The 24,583-nt window shown below is 42.2% G+C and overlaps 1 protein-coding gene across 3 annotated transcripts in view; it reads right to left on the reverse strand.

Annotated features, from left to right (window-relative positions):
- tncb (tenascin Cb) overlaps window positions 1-24,583 on the reverse strand; it is a 46,733-nt gene that overhangs the window by 18,537 nt on the left and 3,613 nt on the right. For all 3 annotated transcript variants that reach the window (XM_067521397.1, XM_067521396.1, XM_067521398.1), the window contains exons 2-10: window positions 14,473-15,053; window positions 11,904-13,124; window positions 9,969-10,232; window positions 9,755-9,870; window positions 9,066-9,219; window positions 5,340-5,609; window positions 4,774-4,959; window positions 3,212-3,301; window positions 2,735-2,998 (exon numbers count right to left, since the gene is read on the reverse strand). In XM_067521397.1, the coding sequence (XP_067377498.1) occupies window positions 2,735-2,998; window positions 3,212-3,301; window positions 4,774-4,959; window positions 5,340-5,609; window positions 9,066-9,219; window positions 9,755-9,870; window positions 9,969-10,232; window positions 11,904-13,124; window positions 14,473-14,959 (3,052 nt within the window). In that variant the 5' untranslated portion in view covers window positions 14,960-15,053. The remainder of the gene's footprint in view (window positions 1-2,734; window positions 2,999-3,211; window positions 3,302-4,773; window positions 4,960-5,339; window positions 5,610-9,065; window positions 9,220-9,754; window positions 9,871-9,968; window positions 10,233-11,903; window positions 13,125-14,472; window positions 15,054-24,583) is intronic.

A 24,583-nucleotide genomic window follows, 5' to 3' on the forward strand; every position in this document is an offset into this window, starting at 1 on the left:
CCACACCTCCTCTGTCTTCAATCCGTCCTATAAATCGAGTGTGATCTGTGTTTTTGCTGCACGGCTGAAGACAATAAAGCCTGTATATTGGCCAGGCTGTGGATTAGAAGGCTGCTGATTCCGGAGACAATGTTTTTAACAGGAGACCCAGCATGTGGCCTTTTATCTGACAGACCCACAGTTCATCGTGGTCAAATTTCACAAATCCAGAGGGGAGCGGGGCTCACGCCAACGATTATCACATGAATGAACATTGTGCGGGGCACACACAAGTCCGTACAACGCCTTCACCCCCTCCCCCACCACACACACACACACACAGATGCCCAAAGGTTCAGCTTATCCCAGTCTTTTTAGCCCTTCAGTCTCTCAGTCATACAAACCACACATGAACACACAGACAAGTGGACATAGTGACCTGATACATGCATGTGCACAGTCATTCACCCACCCACATCCACGCAGACACACACACAATCACATAGGCCTGTGTTTTATTCTTCCGGGCAGTGTACACCCGAGCGAATTGCAGCGAAAGACATAAGTCATTTGTGAGGCCTCAAGCCATTTCAGATTTCTTCTGCAGCCATGCATTTATGGGCACTCGTTGCGTAAGTGGATGTTTTACTTGGGAAATGTTTGGCTGGAAGGCAACCTGACCACAGCATGAAAAATATGCCACAATCACCTCATTTGTCTTTTAATGTTTTGGTTTAAAAAAGCTGGAGAAAAAAGAAAATGTAATCCCGTATGCTATAAATGAGCCTTGAGGGAGGAGGACGAGACAAAAGTGACTTACATTGAGATCCCAACAATGAATTCGATTCATTGCATTGGTGCGGGCGGCACCACTGAGGATAAAAAACAAAAAACAAAACTGAACCTATGGTTAACTTCTCTTATCCTCAAACCCCAGTGGCACCAGATAGAAACCTCACTGAAGCAGTAAGATCCAAAAGAAAATTTCACTTAATTTCTACTTGTATCCAGCCATGTAGAAAGTACACTGTGTGTGTAATAAATTAAAAAGACCCAATGCTCTTTCCAAAAAAAAAAAACAATTGGGACAATGTACAGTAAATAAGAACAGCACAATGCAATGATTTATAAATTATTTAAAATCTGTAGTATAAATAGTAAAGTCCGAATGGGGGCAAAACACAACTGATATACAGTAGTTAACCTAAAATGTTACTCACTGTGAAATTGCAAAGATTCAGGGATTTGATCATCTATTATTCCTTATATGATTAAAGAGAGATAAATGTCTGTAAACATGGAGCAAGGCTATACATAAATATTCTATCAATAGTGAGTGGTTGTAATCCTCAGAGCCCCCAGGTGGCACAGCATAAATACAAACAGTTTTCTGTGGTGGAAATCACTGCATGGGCTCATGAGCACCTCTGAAAACCATTGTCAGTGAACACATTTTTGTCTCTGTATCCATACACGTTAAAAGTTTGAACTCTACCAGGCAAAGAAACAACCATATATAAACAAGATCTAGAAACACCACTACCTTCTCTGAACCTGAGCTCATTTGTAATAGAATGAGGCTGAGTGGAAAACTATCCTATGGTCTGAATAGTCAAAATGGAAAAGAGGAGGAACTGTCTGACTTGGAGGTACATTAATTGTGAAGGCACTAAATTCTGCATGGTACAACAAACACAGCTGAGTAGTAAAACAGTTCGGGCCCTCAAACTGTTAAGCAGCTGAAATCTTAAATCAAGCAAGAATGGGAATAAAATTCAAATGTCAATATGAAGGAACATGGTCTCCTCCTTTCCAAAAGACAGAGTTGGGTTGACACCTTGGCCACATTTGCATGTGGTCCTAGATTTGATTCAAGTCTGATCACTGACAATGCACCGGAATGCAGGTGGGTTGTTTTTTAATTTTTTTTACGTCTCACATCAGCCAGTGTCACATCTCACAATCTGGTAAAACAAAATAGAGGAGATCGACAACAGAGAAAGGAGGGGACGGGGAGATATGGACATTTATGGAGAAACTTCTTTTTCTGGCCCTTATCAGTTGTTGAGGAAATTGCATGACTCCACTCATATAAATGGCTTCACGTCTCAGTCAGGTTTGCGGATCTAAATCAGTTTTGGGCTGCTGTGGTGTTCACACTGGAGTATAAGCATCGGCTCAGACCTGACTAAAAGATTGGAAATGCGCATTGAGTCTTTGTGTTAGAATTAGCAGGGCAGGCTTTGTGGAAAGACAAAACATTTAAATTGTGTCCTTCTGGAATTTGTATGGCATTTGATGGTCCCCAGTGAAAAGGCAGAGAAAATATGGGAGCAGAGAAAGGCCAGGACATGCAGCAAAGGATCCCAGCTGGGCTCAGAGTAGGTGCGTTGCAGTAGGTGCTGTAAACATTCAGCTACCAGGGTAATCAAACACTACCTGTATGCTACTAAAATAAATGATTCAATAAATAGGTAAAGCAAGATGAATGGATAAATCATCCCTTTTAAATGAGAGGAACGGAGTTGTGCAAAAAAACGTCCCTTTTGAAATATCTTAGAATACAGAGTGAGGATCTGAAATGTCAGTACTTTCATGCAGGAACAAATGGCAGCAGGAAACTCCATAACTGGAACTACAATCTCTGTCCTCTACGGTCAACTCACAAATACCTCATACACTGTAATGTCAAGCACTTAGACAGGAGAAGTGGCTTCAAACATAAAGTAGTAGGTGTGTTTTTGGCAAGGCTCACCTGTAGGGGCTGAGATTGTAGCTGGTGCACTGCTCCTGTGGCCCCTCTCTGCAGTGATGTTGATGGTGTATAGCATGCCAGGTGTCAGGCCCTTCAGAGTGTATGACTCAGAGCTGCCTTGGACCACCTCCTCGCCCCTCTGGCCATCAGCGGAAACGTAGACAACCCTGTAGACGTCTAGCTTGGCCAAGGGCCGTTTCCACCCCAGCATCATTGTGGTTTCGGTCACCATAGAAACAGTCAGCTCCTTGGGGCGATCCAGAGCTAAATAGAAGGGTAGAGGACAGGTTTCGAGTGGATGTTTAAGAATCAGTCAGTCCTGCCAAGCTTACATGGTAATCGATATGATAAAAGGTTGCAATGTTTGGATGCAGCTTAATACATTTTAAAAATAAGCTACATGTAAATGTATAAATGTACAGTACAGGATGTGTGTATTTGCACACAGGTAAATGCAGGACACGTGAAAGATCTCACCGGTGACTGCATTGGTGGTTGCAGGCAGACTCTCCCGCTCGTCCTTCACTGCTGTGACACCCATACCGTACTCTGTGCCAGGTCTGAGGCCTGCGTAATTGGGCAAATTTAAAACACTGTGATCCAGAAAGGAAAAAAAAAAACAAAAAGCAACGTTGCACTGCGAAATAAAAAGCGTGTTGTGTTTGTGCTAATCCACTGAGGTGTCACTAAAAGTATGACGGCTCTGTAGTCAAGCGGCCAGCTGTTTTAGCCAAAGACTCCAGAGCCCATGTACAACACACACAAATAAAAATACTCTCATGTGGCTTTGAGTGCACAATAGAATTCAGCCTAATTGCATTTCACGGTGAGCCTGTGGAACATCAGTGTTGTGTTTGCAATGATGGAGCTGTAGGCCCCCACAGACACTATCTGCTATGATACAGTTGGCTCTGGTAGCCCTCTGGTCTCTCCAATTAAGCCCTCTCCAGGCCTGATCACCTTTAATTCCTTTATTAACTCCCACAGAGGTCATCACGCCGGCTCTTGCAGCATGAAATTACACCTAATGCCCAGGAAACTCTATCAATAAAATCACAAGCGTGAAAGCAATTACAGATAATAACTGCGTGAAAGAAGTGCTGAGGTGTGTGTGGAGAAGGAGGGGGATCAGCTGAATGGACACAGTGCTTTATTTCCATGAGATGGGCCTCCCAAGGACAAAGCATTGCACCAGACAAAGACACTATTAGCCTGTTTTTTGGAGGCTTGTTTTGTGTGTTTCTCATGGTGTGTGATCCAGCAATGCAGCAGCACACAAGAGTGGAAACAAACAGGGGAAAAAAAAAAAAACACATCCGCCTCAGAGCATAGCTTTTTAATGTCAGCCGTGCAGACAGATGAAGACGTGCCCGCTTTTCTTGTTCAGGCGAGATCTCACAGTAAGACAAGCGGCAGTGTTATTCCATTTAAAGTCTGAATGCCAAGCCCTCCCTGGGTGGTTTTCTAATAAAGTGGCTCCTTTGTAGATGGGCAAACATTTCCCAACACAAAGGCAACTCGTTTTGGATATGAGGAGGCTGAGTATAACACTGACCGTTGAATACGAAGCACCACAAACACTCTGCTTGAACAATCAGTAGAATAAACACCTGAAATGAATGAACACTGTATAGTTTTTTTTTCCCACAGGGGCTTTTCAGCTCCGTGCGGATGTGGATGTAAAGCAAACGGAAAAAAAAGCAAAGCAAAGACCGAAAACACAGTATGTCAGCTGTGAAGCAGCTCATTTGTTTGTTTGAGCAGAACTTAGTTGTTTTTGTGCTGCAACTGTGATCGATATCAGTCCAACACTGCTGCACGGTGAGTGGGTGCAGCATCGGAAATTAATTAAAACCGCTGATTCTTCGAACACACTATTCTCCGATTCTAAGAATGGAACCTGAATGTTATTCTCATAATAAAAAGTTTTAGGAAGAAAGATTTTGGGGGCCAATAACAGGTTTACATTGTGTGTATCTTGCAGAAACAGTTGTAATGTTCACGTGTGTGTGTGTGTGTGTGGCCTTGTATGGCAGTACCAGTGATCTTGGACTGAGTGGTGTCCTTGGGTCCTCGGGGGAAGATAAGCTCTCCGTGCTCGCCTCCAGACAGAGGTCCATACTTGATGCGGTAGTTGTCCACCTGAGCCTGGCTGTTCTTCCACTGGAGGGTGATGCTTTCATCAGTCACTTCCACCATTTGCAGCTCTCTGGGGGCATCCAGATCTAATACACACACAACTGGACTTAATAGAGATGAACTTTAATCTACCATGAATTAGACTGCAGTTCAGAACTAGCCCCTAAAAAGTTGTACCTTGTGGACCCCTAAGACTGATGAGATTTTCCTCATCACTGGACACTCAAAAGGACAATTGCTCCTTCAAGGAACACAGAGCAACAGGATAACCTCCTTCAACAAGAGTGGAGGGATGTTGTAAACATGTGTGATTCAACCCTCCCCCCTCCCCGCTGAGACACAGAGCTAAGGAACTCATTAAACCTGACTATAAAATACACATTTTATTTGAATTCTTTTCATCTAGGATATTATGCAGACCTATTTAATATGCCTGGAAAGTCAGCACAGAAAATGCTAACAGTACCTGTGATGAAAGACTCATAGACAGGGACACTGGTCCTTTCTCCTCTTTGAGCTGTAAGGGACACCTCATACTGGGTGCTAGGGGTGAGGCCTCCCACATGGTACTGGGTATCAGTGGAGGACAGCTTGACTATATTGCGGTCAGCAGGGTTTGAGCTGGGCCCGTAGGAGATGCTGACCCCGTCCACCATGGCCACGGGCTGGAACCAGGTCACCAGCGCTGTGGTGTCGGTCACGTCGCGCACATCGACCTGACTCGGGGCATCGATCCCTACAAGGGGTAAGAGCGAAGCGTTACAAACAAAACTGTAATTTTCATTTCTTCAAATAAATATATGGTCATTCAGTCAAAGATATCGGACCATAGACCATAGTCTGTGACTTCAGACATTATCAAACCTAACCAAAGTGCTTTTCAGTCTAAAGTCCTTGAGATATTTAAAGTCCTTCTCCTAAGGCAGCAAATCACTTCCATCCATTTTCCAACAAAGAACCTTGGCCATAGACTTGGACGTTAGATCCTGTCCATAATATCACAAACAGGAATCGAAACGCGTTTGTCTCTCTCCCAAGTGTATTAGACTGACATGATAGATTGTTTTATCACAGTTATATACTTGTTAAATCTTGCTTTACCCATCAATAGAAGTCTGATCCTGAGCACAGAGACTGATGGTGGGAAGCACAGGTTGAATTAGAGGGGCTGGTGTATTGTGGAGGCAAAACACAGGGTGTTATACGCATGAATACAGTCATTTCAGCAGGTCATACAAACCATTTACAGATCAAGTCCTTGTGCCCACGAAGGGCACCTTTTCACCAGCTCCAAAATTGATTTGTCACGCACAAGCAACTTTGGGGAAGTCAGCCCTCTGTGCAGGGGTGATAAATGAAGGATCTCTGTTTGAGCTTAACACTGATTTGTCTTCTGAAGGCACTGTGAGTGTGATGTGCTTGTCACAATCCCATTCTCCCAGGAGGCCGGCGGCCCTCTGAGCCCGAGTGCTTGACTGACTGGTGCCTCCCACACATATTGGGTTAGATTGGGGGAGGAAGGAGAAGCACAGGGGCTTGCGTCACACAATTAGCCCCTCAGCATGCAAATCCCACAATAAGCACTGCAAGCAAGCGTAATGGGAGACATTAAGAGAGCAACGTGGAGAATTCTGAACCTTATAATCCAGATAGTGCTGACACACGGGCAGACACATTTGTACGCATGGGTGAACGCAGGCATTTATAAAAGCTATAAAAAAGATTCATCCTCTTTTGACTTTTTCTTGTGTTACAAAGTTTAGTCTAACTAAATCCATCTAGCCAATAAGTTTGGTTAAAAAAAATAAAGGAAATTCTTTTACCGTAGCTAATGAAGGGAAACTGCCAAAAGATGAGAAAACTAAGCCTGTGTAAAATGAAACGTCAAACCGTTTCAGTTTTTGGTGATTGCTTGGAAATCTGACAATGACGAGCACGGCCAGTAGTTCATAGTGTTTCCAGGCAAATTAACAATTTATTGAAATGCACTTCGGGTAAAGCATCTTCTCTCTCATCAGCATTCCAGCCAGGTATCCTCTATCTCTGCAGGGAAGACCTGACCACATTGTCCCAAATGCTCTATATGTTCCAATGTATGTTCTAGTAGAATATAAAGTATGTAATGGAGTAGCATGCAGAGAAAATACAAATTTACCAACTTCAACAGAAGTTGGAGCAGTGGTTTAACCTACCCCCAGTCGATACTTTTAAAAAATAGGTTGGACGATGGTGTGGCAGCTGAGGTCACAGATTCAACCCTGTTTTTCTGTTTTCCATAGCGTTGGGTTCATACTATTGGACTTTATAGCCTGATCGAGCAAGTTTGGAAAACCTTATGTCTTTTTATTACTAGACAAACACACCAAAAATGAAACGAAATCTATTGAGATAATCACCTAGTGTCACTAAACGCTGAAATACGGATAACTCATATATAGACTCTAAAGTCACTGTTTATTCTACAATAAACGTATTTCTGGAAAATCCACTATCTCCGTCTGTAGCACCGGATCAAATGACACTGTCCTACTCTAAATAAATCTAGGGTAAAGGTCGTTTTGTCTGTTTGTATGAACAGAATAAATCTAGCAGCCATGGTAAACATAACATGTACTGTTTAAGCTGGGAATATACCCTGGGAATATCACACTTTCCAGATTTTCCACCAACTATCGCCGATATCTAGTCTATAACAATCTGAAAGTAGCTCACACCTGACGACTGAATGAGTTGGGGGCAACACACTTAATGACCGGTAGGGAACAGTTGGACATTAGTTGTCCACGGACCACAGGGTCAGTGGTTCGATCCCCGATCCCGGCTATGTGTTGAAGTGTCTCTGGGCAAGACACTGAACCCCTAACAGCCCATTCCCCTCCCCAGCTGTGCAGCGCCGGTCCAAGCCCGGTAGAAATTGGGGAGGGTTGCGTCAGGAAGGGCACCCAGCGTAAAAACTGTGCCAAATCAACATGCGGACAAGGATCCGCTGTGGCGACCCTGAACTCACAGGATAAGCCGAAAGGACCAAAAAGGAGCTGCTAAATCCCAGATGTAAAGGCAATGACAATACAACTGTAAAACCTAATAAAGAAAATGAAGGTGAAACAACTAAAACAACACCATGTTCAGATAAATCTGTACTTACTGTAGGTCTGCCTCAGTTTTGACGTCATCGGTTGCGATAAGAGTCTTAAGACTAAAGACTAGAATTTTTAGTGAGGACACAATGATTGTTGTCAGTGCTGAGTAGTACGGTCTGCCATTGAACTCGGCCAACTAGGTCTGACCAGTCTTCACAACTGAATTCCATTCATAATCGGCTGAACAGTTGTCAAGTGTGAGCCAGGCTTTAGTTTAGTAGAGAGGAAGTCAGGGGTTGACGGTTGGGTCAGCAAAGGCTTTCCCCCAGGATACTGGAGCTCAAGACAAAATCAAAATTTTCTGCTGTTGTTACTGTAACAACAAAAATGTCATATGCTTTATGTTACGTACATTTTGTGAGGCACCAGTGTAATGTCACGTTTTACTAAACCTAATAATGTTTAGGTTGAAGGACTTGTTGCTTAAAATAGAGGCAAATGATAATCCTGCAGATGTACTTTTAGTATAAAGACTGGTATAAAAACATTGCTCATTTGTGCTACTTGAGTAATACTAGTGTAAAATTCACATAGACATCAAATGGTCCAATGTGGAGAAAAACATCTGACAAAGCCTTTTGTTTTTTTCCACTGAGACTGTTGACAGTGAGCCTGAGGGTACAGTAACTGTAAATTGAATTTTGGGGATCGGTGCTATGTATAGGTTTCATAATTCCGGAGCCCAACCCACAGAAACCACACGTTCTCATTTTATATAGAGTAAGATTAGATTGCTTAACCCAGGGTTAAGCAATATTGTTCCACTACTCACAAAGTTATAATGGATTTTTTGTGGATTATTGTGTTTTTTTTTACAACTCACACATTGAGGCAACAATAAAAAAGATACAGTATCTGACTTGAGGTGGTGGGTTTTTAATACAAAAGTATTTCAGAAAAGCAGGATAAAATATCAGAAAGAGAAATAAAAATCATGCAGCAGAGGGTTAAGCCTACTCTATATGTGCACCCGCTTGGAATAAAACCATTCCCTTCAGTCTAAAACAAAAGAGCCAGTAAGCCAATTAGCAGCGTGAACATTGTAAACTCACTTGTGACGACGTTCTTGGAAGCAGGTGGTCCACGCTTGTTGTTCTTCACAACTTCCAGTTTGACCTCGTACTCCTGGCCAGGGCCCAGTCCTGACTGCTCAAAGGTGGTCTCTGGACGACCAAGGGAGTTGAGAATTTCATCGTCCTCCTCTTTCTGCCAGCACCAAGAAACACCAGTCATGAACCACTACAAAGACTTGTCCTGGCATAATGTGAGGAGTATGTGTTTGCGTGTGTGTGTGTCTGCATGGGGGAAACAACCAAATCACACATAATGGCACTCTGGGTGGTGTTTGGACTTCAGAGTTGAGAGGGAACTCTGTTTAATAGAGTTTGGCTTTACGTAGAACCTAGTAGCACCATTTGGAAAGGTTTCTACGAGCGCTCAAAAAGGAAAATAAAGCATTAAATAAAGTAACATTGGCTTGTGAAGTATCAGGGTTATTGCCAATGTTGGAACATACCAACAGCTACTGGCTTAGTTAAAGCCGTTTTCCACTGGGTTTTCTCCTGATACTGAGGTATGCACATTATACAATTTCTGAATTTAAAGAAGAGGGACTGTCTTGGGTCGTATGTGGTTTCTACCAGAGGAAAATGTGGATAATGATATAGATTGTGGTAGGCTCTAGAGCAACCAAGTTTTGGGTTACAGAAGGTCCATTAACGTATTGGGTAGCAGGACTTACCGTGTTTCTGAAGATGAGGTTCCAGCCATCAAATGGAATATTCAGCGGGTCCCACTGAACTTCTACTGATGTCTCTCGCACTGACTTGAACTTGAGTCCCTCAGGCTCAGGAAGATCTGAGAGAAATACAAGAAAATAATAACCACATTTGATCTACATTGATACACAGTGGTTTTTTTTTTTGGTCAATTGCTGCAGAGATGGAATGACATACGTGTTGCCACCCTGGCACTGACAGGAACGCTCTTCTTGTTGTTGAGAACAGCGTAGACGCTGATCAGGTACTCTATGCCAGGTTCAAGCTCATGAATAGTGGTCGTCTTCTGGTCCCCAGGCACACGGATGTCCAGCTCCAGTCCTCCAGTTGCCGTGGGCATGTAGGTGATCAGGTACTCTGTGACATGCATCTCATTTTGCCAAGACAGGTCCACTGTCTCTGGGGTGACCTCTACCACTGTTAGGTCCTTGGGCGGTGAGACTGTGAAGGTGCATTGAAAGGCATTTATGTTTATGGTTTTAAGGTTTAACACAGTAATTGGAGTTTTGATTTCACTGGGATCTTTGTCAGCTGGACAGTACAATATAGAACAGACATTAGTAAGACACAAATGCACTAAACACTCGATTAGTGCATGATTGTGATGTGCATGACTGAAAGTATCAGTATAAAAAACCCCTCAAATGTCAAATTTAGAGGAAGAAAATTTTGAAGTCACACTTCACAAGTAGACCTTTCTTAGAGATACATCTATTAGAGTCTAGTAAAACAAGAAGATAGTAAAAGTTTCGGTTTTTGAATCTTTTTAATTTGGCAGGTGCAGATCCTTTAACATATCCCCATATTTATGAATATTCTTAGGAAATTTAGCTAATAGACCGTCTCAAAGCAGATTGATGCTCTTATGAAAACAGATGATGTTAAAAAGTTAATAGTCCAGTAGACGGTATCCAACCTTCCTGGATCCCCAGATTGAAATAAAGGATATTCTGAATAGTGGTAAAGGAACCGTGGAAAACAGACACAAGCTAAGGATTAATAAAGTACAGTATCTAGTTGCAGCACACATAAAGATTGTGTTTCATAGAAGAAGAACTGGGATGACTTCCCTTTTGCAACACAGTCATAAGAAAGAAGCTTGCTTAATCGTGCAGGAAGGTAGAGCGGTTGTTGGTACAGTTGTTGGTTCAATTGGGGTCACATGTCAAAGTGTCCTTGAGCGAGACACTGTATTCCAACTTAGTTGCTCCCGTGAGTGTTGGCCAGCTGCATAACAGCTCCCCCATCGGTGTGTGAGTGTGTGTGTGATTGTGTGTGATTGTGTGTGTGAATGGGTGAAGCAGTGTAAAGCGCTTTGAGTGCCAATAGGTAAAAAAGCACTATATAAGTGCCGACCATTTACTGTTGAAACAATTTTTTTTCTTATCTGGTTAATACGTTTGAACTTTTTGGTAACCCGAGAACACTATTCTCACATTGAAATTCACATTATGCATAATTAAATAATTTCAGTAGTTATACTTTTTAAATTGTCTTGTCAAAGTAAGGGTTGGGCACATGTTGAGCTCTTAAATCTAGTAACTCTGAAGCTGCAGAATGCAAATTGTATACTGTACATATACACTCACTGGCCACTTCATTAGGTACAGCTTTGCCATGGATTCTACTTTTACAAGTTTATAATTTCACCGTCTTTAAACTGTCAGAAAGGTGAAAATTCTACTATGTATTTATTATTGAGGTCATAATAGCTGATGGAATCGTACTGGAGTACATTATAAGAAGAGGTGGTTCTAATGTTTTGCCTGCCTCGTTCATTTTTAATATGCTGGCAAAATAATTCGGCGAGTTGTTTGTCATCGCCCGCGTGGCAAGCAGTGAATTTAAGAAACCTTTACAATGTAGTTTCTGATTGTCTATACTGCAATTCAAAGTATTTTATTCTGGACACATCTATTGAAGGTATGTCTGTGCTGCCAGAGGGATCCCTACACATTTGCTCTTGTTAGGTTGATAAAACCAGCATTTCTTGTCAGACTTTTATTTTCCTAAGGATACCAGTCGTCAGGATCAACCCCAAAGATCTCTAATAATTTTCTAACCAAATCTTAATGGACCTCTAGACAGCTGTAGAAGCATTTCTTATCTTACCCTCAGAACAGTCCTCTCCGATGAAGCCCATGTCACAGACACACACGCCGTTTTCACAGCGTCCCTGGTTCTGGCAGTCTCCTGGACAGGTCAGTATTGAGCAATCTGCTCCAGTAAAGCCCTCATAACACACACAGTTGCCATCGTCGCAGTAGCCTCGGTCTAGACAGTTCTTCGGACACGTCTTCTTACTGCAGTCCTCACCGGTGAAACCCTTATGACAAACACATTGTCCGTTCAGGCAGTGTCCACGATCCAGGCAGTCATTGGGGCAGGTCAGCTCGCTGCAATCTTTACCTGTGAAGCCAGCGAAGCACACACACTTGCCGTCCACACACTCTCCACGTCCCATGCAGTCTTTGGGACAAGTCTTGATGCTGCAGTCCTCCCCAGCAAAGCCCTTGTCGCATATGCACAATCCATTAGCACACTGGCCCCGGTCTTGGCAATTGTTGGGGCAGGACAGTTCACTACAGTCTTGGCCTTGGTATCCTATGTCACATACACACTCTCCATTGATGCACTGGCCTCTATTGCTGCAGTTTTCAGGGCACGAAAGAATGGAACAGTCTTCACCTTCAAATCCTGGATCGCAGATACACTTCCCATTGAAGCAATTACCTCTTTCGTTACAATTTTTGGGACAGGTTAGCTTTGAGCAGTCCTCTCCACTGAAGCCAGTCTGGCACACACACTTGCCACTCACACACATGCCATGGTCGTTACAGTTGCCTGGACAGGTGAGTTCTCCACAGTCTTCCCCAGCGAAGCCTTCTTCGCAGTAGCAGGTGCCATTGATGCAGCGTCCCCGGTCGTAACAGTCATTTGGACAGATGAGTTCCGAGCAGTCGAAGCCCGTCCATGGCTCATCGCAAACACACTCATCCTCCACACAGCGTCCACGGCCCAGACAGTTGTTGAGGCAGTTAGTCTGGGAGCAGTCCTCGCCAATGAAACCATCCTCACAGAGGCAGGACCCGTCGACACAGTGGCCATAGTCACCACAGTCGAGCAGACAGAGCTCAATACTACAGTCGTCCCCACCAAAGCCCTCAAAGCATTCACATTTGCCTTCCACACAGCGACCCTGGTCCTGGCAGTCATTGGGGCACTCAGCTTCTGTGCAGTTGGGGCCCTTCCATCCAGGCTCACATACACAGCTACACGTATCAGTACTCCAGTTCCCATGACCACTACAGTATGGCTTTGTGGTAACTTCACCTGCAGGAATGGAAGAAAACAAAAAAAGGTAAATTGCATTGTGATCACAAATCAGTAGAATCATTTGTACATAAACAAGTTCTCAATAAAATAGCAGAACACCACCAAGCCCTTTAAAAAAAAGGTGAGAATTAGATTTGGATGACAGAAGCTGCCCATGCAAACTGGATTAATACAGATTATTTACTGCACTTTGTGATGTAGCCTGGTAATTGAATGGTGAGTTTTACTTCAGGTCTAGACCATTGATTTGAAATTCTTAGCCAATAACTAACAATCCTTAATTTTCAGGTGGCCTATAATGTTGCATTATAGAAACATAATTTGCGCCGCTTTTTTACATTCTTTGCTGTTTCAACCTGACACCACAGGTACGCGTTTGCCTTACTATTGGACACTTCAGGAGCACCTCTATTTGACACCAAGGGAACAATTCCCTCTTATATTGAAGCAACGGGTACACTTTAGCATTAGTATGGGACACCACCATGTGACGCCACGGGAACGACTTTATACAAAAACAGTGTCAGGTTTATTTCAGGGTAAGGTTCCATTAAGACACAATGTTGTGATAGGGTTAACTTCAGGGAACAGTTAAGTTACAATATAAATGACATACTATAGTATCTATGTGCACCCAGTTGTCATCGTGCATCATCGTGATCATCAATAAATCTCCCACTAAAGTCAACTCTGGTGTTCTGTGGAAAAGTCCTGTGTCTAATTGCACCATCCACCTCCCCCTGATTTTTTTCACTTTACAAAATATGTATTGTACGACATACACTAAAAGCTGGGAGCGTTGATCACCAATGCACCTGTAGCAGGGTACCCTAAGCGTCAGCATGTAACACAAAGGGACTGGAAAATGACACAATTTCTGCCTCAGGAAGAAGAATGGGCAGGTGATGCTCAAATATTCAAGAACTGAGAGACTGCAACCAAAAAGTTTTGCTGTGTTACAAAAAGTTTCTGGTTGTTTGCCATTATTTGAGATTCAATGTAGTGACAAATTTGTGATGCTGAGCATCATTTTGAAAGAAAAAAACACACAATGACTACCCAAACAAAAATGACATACTCATTGTAACAGCTGTAATAAGGTTTAAATGAATAAATTGTACAGTAAGAAAAAATTGTGCTTATTGTTTTTACATACAGCCTATGCAATTGTGCTGCATTTGTTTCCTTATTTGCAATCTGTGTTTATGAAGTTTTTACTCTCAAATATAATTCACAGGAAGCACTTAAAAAAAAAGATGTCAGCTGACTGCATGCAGGCTAACCTATAAACCTAATGCCATTAAAACACATTAAATACAGTATACGCATCCAGTTAAAGGTTTACCTGTAACTTGAGCTCCACAGCAGCCGGTCCCACTGCTGCACTGCTCCCTCAGGCTAGACAGCTCTGACTCCAGCATCTCCAGCCTGTTCAGGATATCCTTGATGTCCGGCAGCTGGTTGTCGCAGCCGCACGCCTGCTTGGGGATATTGATGCGGTGGGTGAAAACTATCTGATTGTCCCCATCCATCGTGTGCTCCATGTGCTCTGTGTTCTGCATGTCCATCGGGGCACTCTTGTGTTTGAGCTCGGTGCCTCCAGGCGAGTTGAGATCCACGGAGCAGAGGGACGTGGAGGGGACGTTGATGTTATAGACATGGTTGAACACCACTGGCTGGTCCGGGTGGGGCAGAGTGAGGTTTTCCTGGGTTTTTTTAGGCATTAGGGCCTCTCTACGGTGGCGGATGACCTTCTTCACCAGGCCAGCCGTGGAGAGCTGGAGGAGTAGGGCCGCGGTCACGCACCCTAAAAGAAAGTCTTTCATCCACATGGTGACACCCTGGCTCCGCGTGTTCTGGTGAAGCAGCAATGGAGTGGAGAATTGAGTCTATTCAGGTATCAAATTGGTGCTCTTGTCTTAAATTCTAAAGTAAAGGAAAGAACAGACAGAAGAGAAAATGAGGCAGATTTATTTTGGCAAAGATTTGACTTTCTAGGCACAATTCTTTTTTTATGCAGTTCCTCATGTGGAAACACAGAATTCATAGAAAATCCTGCTGAATATTCACTTCTTTTGTTTGCCTGTTGTGAAAAGTTCCACGTTGAATTCCCCTTCCACACACACACACACACACACACACAAATACATCATATTGACAGTGAAATATAATAGACCACTAAAAAGCAATTAACCTTCTTCTATTGGCCCTAACAAAAGACCACTGTTGCTGCATCTGACCTGTTTTAGCCCATCTGATCTCTGTGGGGTAGACACACACTTAGTGGAAGTCACCGGGGAATTATTCTCACAATTTCTTCGAAAGACAAGAGTGCAACCACTGCAGGGGTGGCGTGTGACCTCGGGGATCTGAAGCTTTCTTTTTTTTTTTTTTTGGAGCACCTGCAAAAAGGAACCCCCCCCCCCCTCTCTTTAACCTGAAACTTTGGACCACAACTCAAGCTGACAGATTAATACCTGCATATACCATCTGTGTGCTTCCTGTAAAGCACAGGGGTCTGCAGAAACCACAAACCAGTAGGTCAGCATTCCTGGACTACTCTCCTGGCAGCCACTGGCTTTTCTTTTAGTACTGTAACATGATTCTTATTGCTGTTACCTTCTGAGAGACATGATTCTTTTAAGAGGTCTGCTGGAAAAATGTGCTGAGGTAGTGGCAGAGAGCCTTAAATCTTGATGTTTTTACTTGGTCTCACTTGGTTACACAGGTATTATTCATAAACAAAAACATGTTAATAATCAGGTTTCCATATATTTACACACAGAAAGGTAATGAAAAGGGTGAGGTACTATTAAAATATACTTTTTTTAAAGAGTTTTTTTAATTGTGCTTTCTATGCCACCCTCTCAGAGATGCTGACAATGATTCTTTTCTACCGCTAATAAAATCCACAGTGTATCTTGGCAGCTCTGAAGGTTAATAGCAGCTGTTAACAACCAAATTAACATGTCTGGGTGAGCAAACATAAAAAAGGAAGAACAAAAAAAACAGATACCCTGCACATTACATATCCAAACTCTCTGGTGGGATACAGAAGAAGTGTAACTGTCTTCACTTAATGTGCCTTACTACACTGATAAGTGAAAATACAGAGTATTATTTCTGGGTATTTTAATATGTGCAGGAGACTGAGTGTCAGCAGGTAAAATCCCAAGAGGCAAATAACCATGACTGCAAAAGTCAGAATAGTTTAGGTCTGGGTAAGTTGTCCGATACTTATCATACAGATTTGCATGTGGGTTTGTGCTTTCTGTAGCTTAAAAGATGTAGTACTGCTTTTAAAAGCTCTGTATCAATGTCCAGCTCAGGTGTAGGGATATAGGCTACATACAGAAAACAATGAAGAAAACGTATTTAAAAATGAATAAAAATAATATGTATGTTTTTGTGCTTCAGCGAGCTTTAATCTCTACTTAACTAGGTCTTTTATCTTGTTACGTGTTCTCTATCTTTGATAGGGTGTATTTCCTATGTATAGTAGTTATTTCACTATACTGAATAAAGTTTATTTGGAAAAAGGCTGTAAATTACTTCACACTTTAGTGCAGGTTGTAATAAAACCGTAGAATTAGTGACCTTGCTTCATAAGTTTCCCCTGATGGCTGATTTACAGTAAATGTACTGAGTAACAAGGTTAGTGGTGGTCAACTAATTCATTCTGTGGTTTTATTCAAATCATAGGCTCCGTAACATAAAAGATTGAAAAAAGACAACTCATCTAGAATCTTTGAGTAAAGATGTAGATGTAAAAGTGTCCAGCTAATTTACATTTCATCACGGCCAATCTTTATACAGTTTATACCAACTATAGGTTACCTATCAATTTCAGAGTACAGGTCAAACATCCACATATGGTAAGTGTATGACATCTGACCCAACCCTAATCCCACCCTGCTCCATTCCAACATCTGCAGCCAGGGGCTTCTCAGAAGAAGTCCTTGGTCTCCTCATCCCAGCCTGAAATGTGATTGTGCAAGCAGACATAAACAGATAAGCTCAGCTTAAGGGATCCCACAGCTTCAACCCCCACCCTCCCCAGCCCCCCGATTAGACAGGCAGGGATGAGCACCTCCAAGATGGGAGCACTGAGGACCCTCGGGGGTTCAGAAAGAGAACCCCCCCCCACCACCACCACCACCCCTCCATCCCACATGATTGTGTCACACATGCACGTCCACACATGCACCAATACAGTTACACAAATGTGCCCAAGCATCACAAACAAGGATTAAATCACAAAATAGCCAGAAAATTGCATTGAACTGCTGCTAAGGTTTTAGTTTTGGGCGGTTGGTTGGCTTTCTTACTTCGATGGCTGGCTGCTCTCCACATAGACCTCTAAGCAAGAGACCAAAGCCGTCTTTGTTTCAGACTTTGCGGCTCTGGCAAAACTCAGCAGTATTCAGAAGTAGATTAAGAGGAAAACAATTACACAGAATCTAAGAAATATTTTGATATGATATTTTCTCCTGTTAACTGCCAGCTACTAGTCTTTAACATGAGGAAAATCACGACCATAAGACAATGTGAGTGTGATTCTGGGAAAGACAGAGCCAATGCCTCTGTTTGCACTTCCTTTGCCGGCACGCTGTGGTCCTGGCACTACGGTAATGCAGCTGGTTTCTGGCAGCGTAGAGATGGACTTGATACAATCTAACTACTGCTCCTTTGTTATTTCCTCACTTGGTTTTGCGCTATAGCTTCTCAAATAGCAACAAAACATGGTGCCTGCCTTGTGGTCGAATCGGACAAGAATTTTACTAGGAGAAAGCTGCTGGCACACTCACTCATTTGGTGCAATTGATCTCATTTACGCTGTTGTTAAACAGTGCTGGGGAAACACTGTTACACCTCTCACACCGTGAAAACTTGGAAACACATTAAAGATCCAATTTGGGTACATTTTAAAAGCGATTAGGCCTCGAAAGTGTATGCCAGTGTGGCGCTGATTTTTCTTGAGATAGCCTGCATGTTAATATCTGCAGAGAGAACTGAGTCGTCTACAAATCTACGCTCCCTTGCAACTCTGCTTCTTACAAATTAAATTCCCACACAACGGAACTGCAAAAGCAAACGTATTAGTTTGAAAAATGTAAATCAGATTATGTCTTCTATTAACATAGTAAGGATTTGTTCATAATTGTTGGCAATTTGCAAATATGTTGAAGATATTAGCATGTTCCCAGGCAATGTATTGTCACCCCAAAAAACATGTTTATCTATAAATGTTAGTATTTTTTCTTAATTTACTTTAATCTTTTGACTTAAAAACAAAGATAAAATCTGCCACGACCCACCAGGAGCAACTTGGGGTTCAGTGTCTTGCCAAGGACACTTTGTTATGTAGCCAGGACTGGGGATCGAACAATTGACCGTGTAGCCTTACCAACTGAGCTACCCGGACCACCTGTCATCATGACCAAATCCCTTCATAATCAGCTGCCTGCAATTCACCCACTCATTACATTGTAATGAAGTGTCCCTTTACATAAACCTTGGCCCTCACACATCCCTGTTTTTCCCTTTTCTGTGATGCAAAAATCATCACGTGTCCATTTTCGACCAGCAGTTCTTGCCTCCTTCCTTGTCCAGGGCTTGAATTGTTTCTAAGCAAGCTTCCAGATGTTGCAAACATTTATCAAGTCATGTTGTGTACTGTATGTTTAGAATTCTCGTCTTTGAGAAAATCATGAGAATCTGTATTTATTTAATCCAAAAGTGGACAAAGTAGCTGCATTTAAGAGCACAGCCAGGACTCTACGGTACAAAAACCACCCTTAGTCCATGACACCACGCTAAGATCTGTCTCAGAATTAGAGTGGCATATCAGTTAGCCTTAATGTTGTTTCCATGCAGACAATCAAGTTTAAATGGAAATAATAAATAAATCCTGTTAGGATGATTACTTTACCAGTGTTATCATTTCCTCCTACAGTCTCCGGTCTTTTAGATACAGGTTGGCTGAATGATTGAGCAGACTTTCCGTTTGGGGACGTCTGCAGAAGACAGGATTTTTCTGCTGACAAACCTAATCACATTGCAGGTGCAAGATAAATCCGAACAAGAAAAAAAAAAAATTACTCTGCAAGCATTCGGCAGCAGTTATCTGTACAGGGTAAAATTCAATTTGTTTTTGCTCAAAAGAAAGTGTTATCGGTGTGTGCGATGTGTGGTTAGAAGTAGACCAATGTGAAAGAGCAGGCAGGGCTTTTTGTGAAATGAAAGAAAAGATTTGCAAACCGTCAATGGATAATGGCAGCGGTGCGAACAGACAACACGGCATCTGTCTGGCAACCCAACAACAAACAAACTGAATAATGAAGCAGCATGCCCCACTTGGTGTGTAAAAGCTGTAAATATTCAATTAAAAACTACAACTCAAGTCCCAGGACTGTATGTTAAACAGGTCTCACAGGATGCACATGCTTTCTTTTCATTTCTGAAGAATTTATCAAGCTTGCGTAGTTTTTTAGGTCACCCATGACAAAAACTCAGCTTGCTTTCTTTGGTACAGAAACCAAATCTGGGTCGCTGCAATAAGGACTGAATGAAAGGTTATTGTCTGGGGGCTCTTTTCACCTCCGCTGTCATACTGTAAGAGGGGAAAATGACCAGGAAATGGACCTCAGTCACGGACATTCACTTCCATGTCAAGAATCATGAAAGAATGTTCTTTGTCTAGTAGCAACCTCCAAGAGATATTAGCTAAAAACCTATTAGAACTGATATGTGCTGATAAACATATTCAGCACAAATCAACTGCAAGATGAAAGAAACCTCCTATATGTCATACGTCCTGAGCTAGAGCAGGTAAATATTGATTTGGAACTTGCATCTCCACCAAGGTCATAGCTGGGGAGATAGCAAGTTGCTGAGGGCAGCACAATGGCTGTGAGTTAGAATCATCAAACACAGAAATTCATTTCCAGAGAGCGACACAACAACTCAGAGTCAACTGCTCAAATTTTTGATCTATGGCACATTTGTTGCTGCTTCTCAGGAAAAGGTTTTTCGAATTTTATCACCTCACGCTCTGAAGGGCACACGGCATCTTTCTCTTTCTGCCTCTTTATGGCCGACGTGACCGTCGCCGTTGCGCTGAACCACACAAAACCATGACAGCAGAAGAAATAGTAAACCTGCTTCCTTAACAGCTAAAGCTACGTGGTGTTAGAAAATCAGGTAAAGTACTAATCTGCTTTAAGTCATTGCTGCGATTCAGGTGTGAAATTAAGACACAGCAATCTGGCCAAAGATACGTCTGCTCTCCGCCTTGATTGACATATGCAAATTTTAAAATTCTCTCTCTGATTTTTGTATACAATTGTGTATTTACAGGTGCATAGTCAATACATGTATTGTCAGTACTTATAGACCAAAGTTGAGACCAGACACACGTGGACATATAGCCAGGAACGGGGATCAAACTGCTAACCCTTTGGTCCGTGCACGACTGCCTTACCAGCTGATCTACAGCCACCCCAACAACTAATGAATTAACTGTATACAGATGTACATTTAAACATCCAGTAGAAACCAAGCAACATTTGTATCTACATATTTGGAATTGTGTTTCCAGTCACTTGGCAAATATGTAAAATATTGCAGATGTTCATTGTCACAAACTTTGTGTGCAAATCCAAAGAGAATTACTGTATCACCCGATTCACCATTTCCCCACAGCTAAACAGACCTTCTGTCAATTATTTCAGTGTTACTGATTAGGCTCCAAAACAAGATAAGCAGTTTGGATAATGGATGGATGGGTGGGCTTGTTTCCTGCCCTGCTGTTTTATGAAATGATAGCTTGCAGACTAAGCTACTGATTTAATATTTTTCTTCTTCTTCTTCTTTTTTTTACTATGTGTAATGTGAAAACGGTCACTGTAGTGTTGAACCCACAGAGACTTATCATCAGAAATCCAGGTGTGGAGGATTTTTGAGCGATCTTACCAATCAGCGAAAGGGAAGAGTTTTGGGTAAGAAACTCAAGGCGGGTGAAAAGGTGAGAGGTGCACTGGAAGCAGTGGATGGCAAGAGTGCAGTGATGTCTGGTCTTTTGAACAAACTGTCGGAGACTGTAATTTGGTTTGCTTCCACAATTGTTGTTGCATCTGGAAAGTATAATGTTTCTATTTCAAAGGTAGAGGTTCTAGAGAGAATCTTTAGACTTTACACACTAGAAAGTGGCTGGGAGCCCAACACTTTTTGCATTGTGCATCCTAATATAGAAGAGTGGCTCAGTTGGTAGAGTCATCCCACAATGCCCAATAGGTATGGGGTGGCCTACTTGGAACAAAGCAACGGCAGCCAAAAGAGGTTGAAGAAAAGGCAGCTGGACATGCAAGAGCAGCCTCTTAGCTACAGTAAAGCAGGGTTGGTGGATGAGGTGTAGGAAAGAAGAAACTGAGCTGGAGCGAAGCGTGCAGCATGTAATTAGGTAGGATTGGATGCAGGCTACAGTAAGAGCTGCACATCATGGGCTTTCATCCTTTCAGACACTTCAAATGATAGCAACACACTCGTTTGCCAGTTAGCTTCTGGTGATTAGTGTGTGTGTGTGTGTGTGTGTGTGCGCGTGTGTGAGTGAGACTGGGACACTGCAATATATTGATGAGCCCAGCTCCATAAAACACCCGCTGGCGTACCTGATGATCCTGTACTCTCGCACTCACACACATAAGTAGTAGCAGGACTAGTGGACATGGGGAAAAGAAAATGAGCTGGACCATTGCGTGGGTCACAGCACAGCTTACCTAGAACCCATTTATGGAGAAACTCTTTATTTTTACCATTATTGCTCGTATAACAGGGATTTTCACTGGAGTAAGTGAATAGGAGACCAATATTTTTTATTTATTTTTTTTCAAACTATGATTTAAAATGAATGTCAATCATGTAAAGGGTCGTGTAAATCAGCATCTCTTACTGAACATGTGTAAAACTCTACTGAGTTGCTGGGTAGGAAAATAATTTTTTTTAAAGATAAATCTTCAACAATTCTATATTACATTCTTTGGGGGGGGAAAGGTTACTGTGAACTATCTGTTACTGTTATCTTCAAACTTTTCCCCCTAATTAAGAAAACAATCACTCAGTGAAGATTAGATTTAAGTAAATCACCTAAAAGTTGTTACTGAAATTTTAAAACTTTTGGTGGATATAATAAACTGTATTTAATGTTGCTTATGCTTAGTGTCCAGTGTAAGAAAAGACAAATACACAACTTCATGTATTTCAACTCTTTGGTTGGAACTGTATCAAAATTCTAGCAGGACAAAAATATGAAATAAAAATGGGGGAGAAACACACCAAGCTGATCATTGGCTGTCGGTGAACTGTCAGAAAGATGTGTCACAGCCCTAAATGTGCACAATATAATTCACTGGAAATGATATTTAATGATTAATTATTTCAGCCTTTCAATAAATTAGTCATTGCTCCTTGTGGGGAAGATTCTACATTCAGTTATAATCCCGAGCCAAGAAGCTACCACCTTCTGATCCTCCAGTGTGGTAACCGATTCTTCGTCTGTCCCAGTGGTGGCTTTGAAAAAGACTATTTATATATTCCTGTAAATGATATTCCCTAAGATGTAAATGTAAATAACGTGCAATTAGTTATATGCCCTTTATCCCTAATAATAATCCCTAATAAAATCACCCTAAACGAATATGACGGAAGCTACTGACATGAAATCAATAAAGCTTATTAATATATTGACTTCAACGCTCTCTCTCTCTATATATAAATATATATATATATATATATATATATATATATATATATACATATAATAATTTGACTTGCTAAACAGACATGAAATGGGGAATACGCTGCTTTTGATGGATGAAAAGAACGGCTGCGTTCACTGGCTCTCCTCTGTGACCCCATTGGATCCGATGACACAGATAGTGGGGGAGTGGTGGGGGTTGGTGTGTTCATGGCTGATAAGGGGTAAATGGGGGCTGGATCTGAGATACCGGTAGAAACACTTATCTGGGTACTCGGAGCGAGCTCGCTGCCAAGGCTAAATCCTATCATTCTCCGGGAACCGCTGGAGTGATTTGAGGCCATGGTTGACATGTCTGACTGATACTGCCCCAATAAAGTTTATTTCCTCACCCAAAACCAATTTTGGACTCTGACACTAAGATACGAAGAAAACAAATGGTAAAGGAATGGGAGCGCTCATTGGGTCAGTCACAGTCAAAGTTAAATTCTTTTTTTGTGTGTGCGCGATATGACTCACGCCTGCTATGAGACCCATCAATATTCTTTATAGCTCATCCCCCTGTGGTGCCTCCGTCTTGTGCTGCTGTTCTCACTGGGTCCAGATGGAGAGGTTTGATGCTGGTCATTGTTCATGAGCTTTTTAACATGCTGGTTGCTAGTGACCTACTGTTTATTAGCCTAACCCTGCTCCCTTTACAGCACACCCACCTGCTGTTTTGTCCAGACACTTGCAAGCGCAGAGCCCTCCATTCTGCCTGCTTCTTCTTCCCTTCATTTACACTGCAGTGCAATAGCCGTAAAAATCAGGCCTGTATTTAGCTGTGGCCTGTGGTAAAATGCTGCACAGAGGTATTGGTATCACATTCTGGGACTTGTCTATACTTACCATGTAACTAACACCTTCACTCAGGTAATCAGCTGCAAGGTGAGAGCACAGTCTCGAAAGATTGTCACTTCCAACAACAATAGGCTCACGATGGGAGCATGAACATTTGGCAGACTGATAAAATTGAGTCAGACCTACAGACTGAAATATACGGTGGCCTCGAGAGCTCAGTGTGCTGCTACTTGCGAATCAACAAAAGACAGTCAAATTATTAAAACAGGTGCAATATTGAAATACAGAAAACACAAATACAGATACGCTAATACAAAAATTAATAATCAAATTCTTTTCTATAATTACTTTTGGCTTGTCCTCTGAGTTCAGGGTTCATCTTTTGTCTGCATGTTGATTTGGCACAGTTTTTACGCCAGATACTCTTCCCGATGCAACGCTCCCCAATTTCTACTGGGCTTGGGACTGGCACTGCACGGCTGGGAATGGGGATGGGCTGTCGGGGGCTCGGTATCTTGGCCAGGGACACTTTGACATGTGGTCGGGAAGAGCGGAGCACGAACCTTCGACCCTATGGTCGGTAGGCGGCCACTCTACCAACTGAGCCACTGCTGCTCCCAAAAAAATATAATGGAATATTACTCCATATTACTTCAGTAGCTTAATGAGATACCATAGCAACAACATGTCGTGTCAATGTTTCCAGGGGGGCACAAAAAATAACTGATGCGGTCAGGACATGGCTGTAGTTTCTATGGTGACATAAAGTACTGAAGTTGACTGTTGTTGGAAAATGAGCTAACGAGCAAGTTTTCTAATTTGTTTTAACCTTATAATGATACATATATTTATTTATTTATTT

Source organism: Channa argus, chromosome 11, assembly GCF_033026475.1.
Source record: "Channa argus isolate prfri chromosome 11, Channa argus male v1.0, whole genome shotgun sequence".
NCBI classification, from domain to species: Eukaryota; Metazoa; Chordata; class Actinopteri; order Anabantiformes; family Channidae; genus Channa; species Channa argus.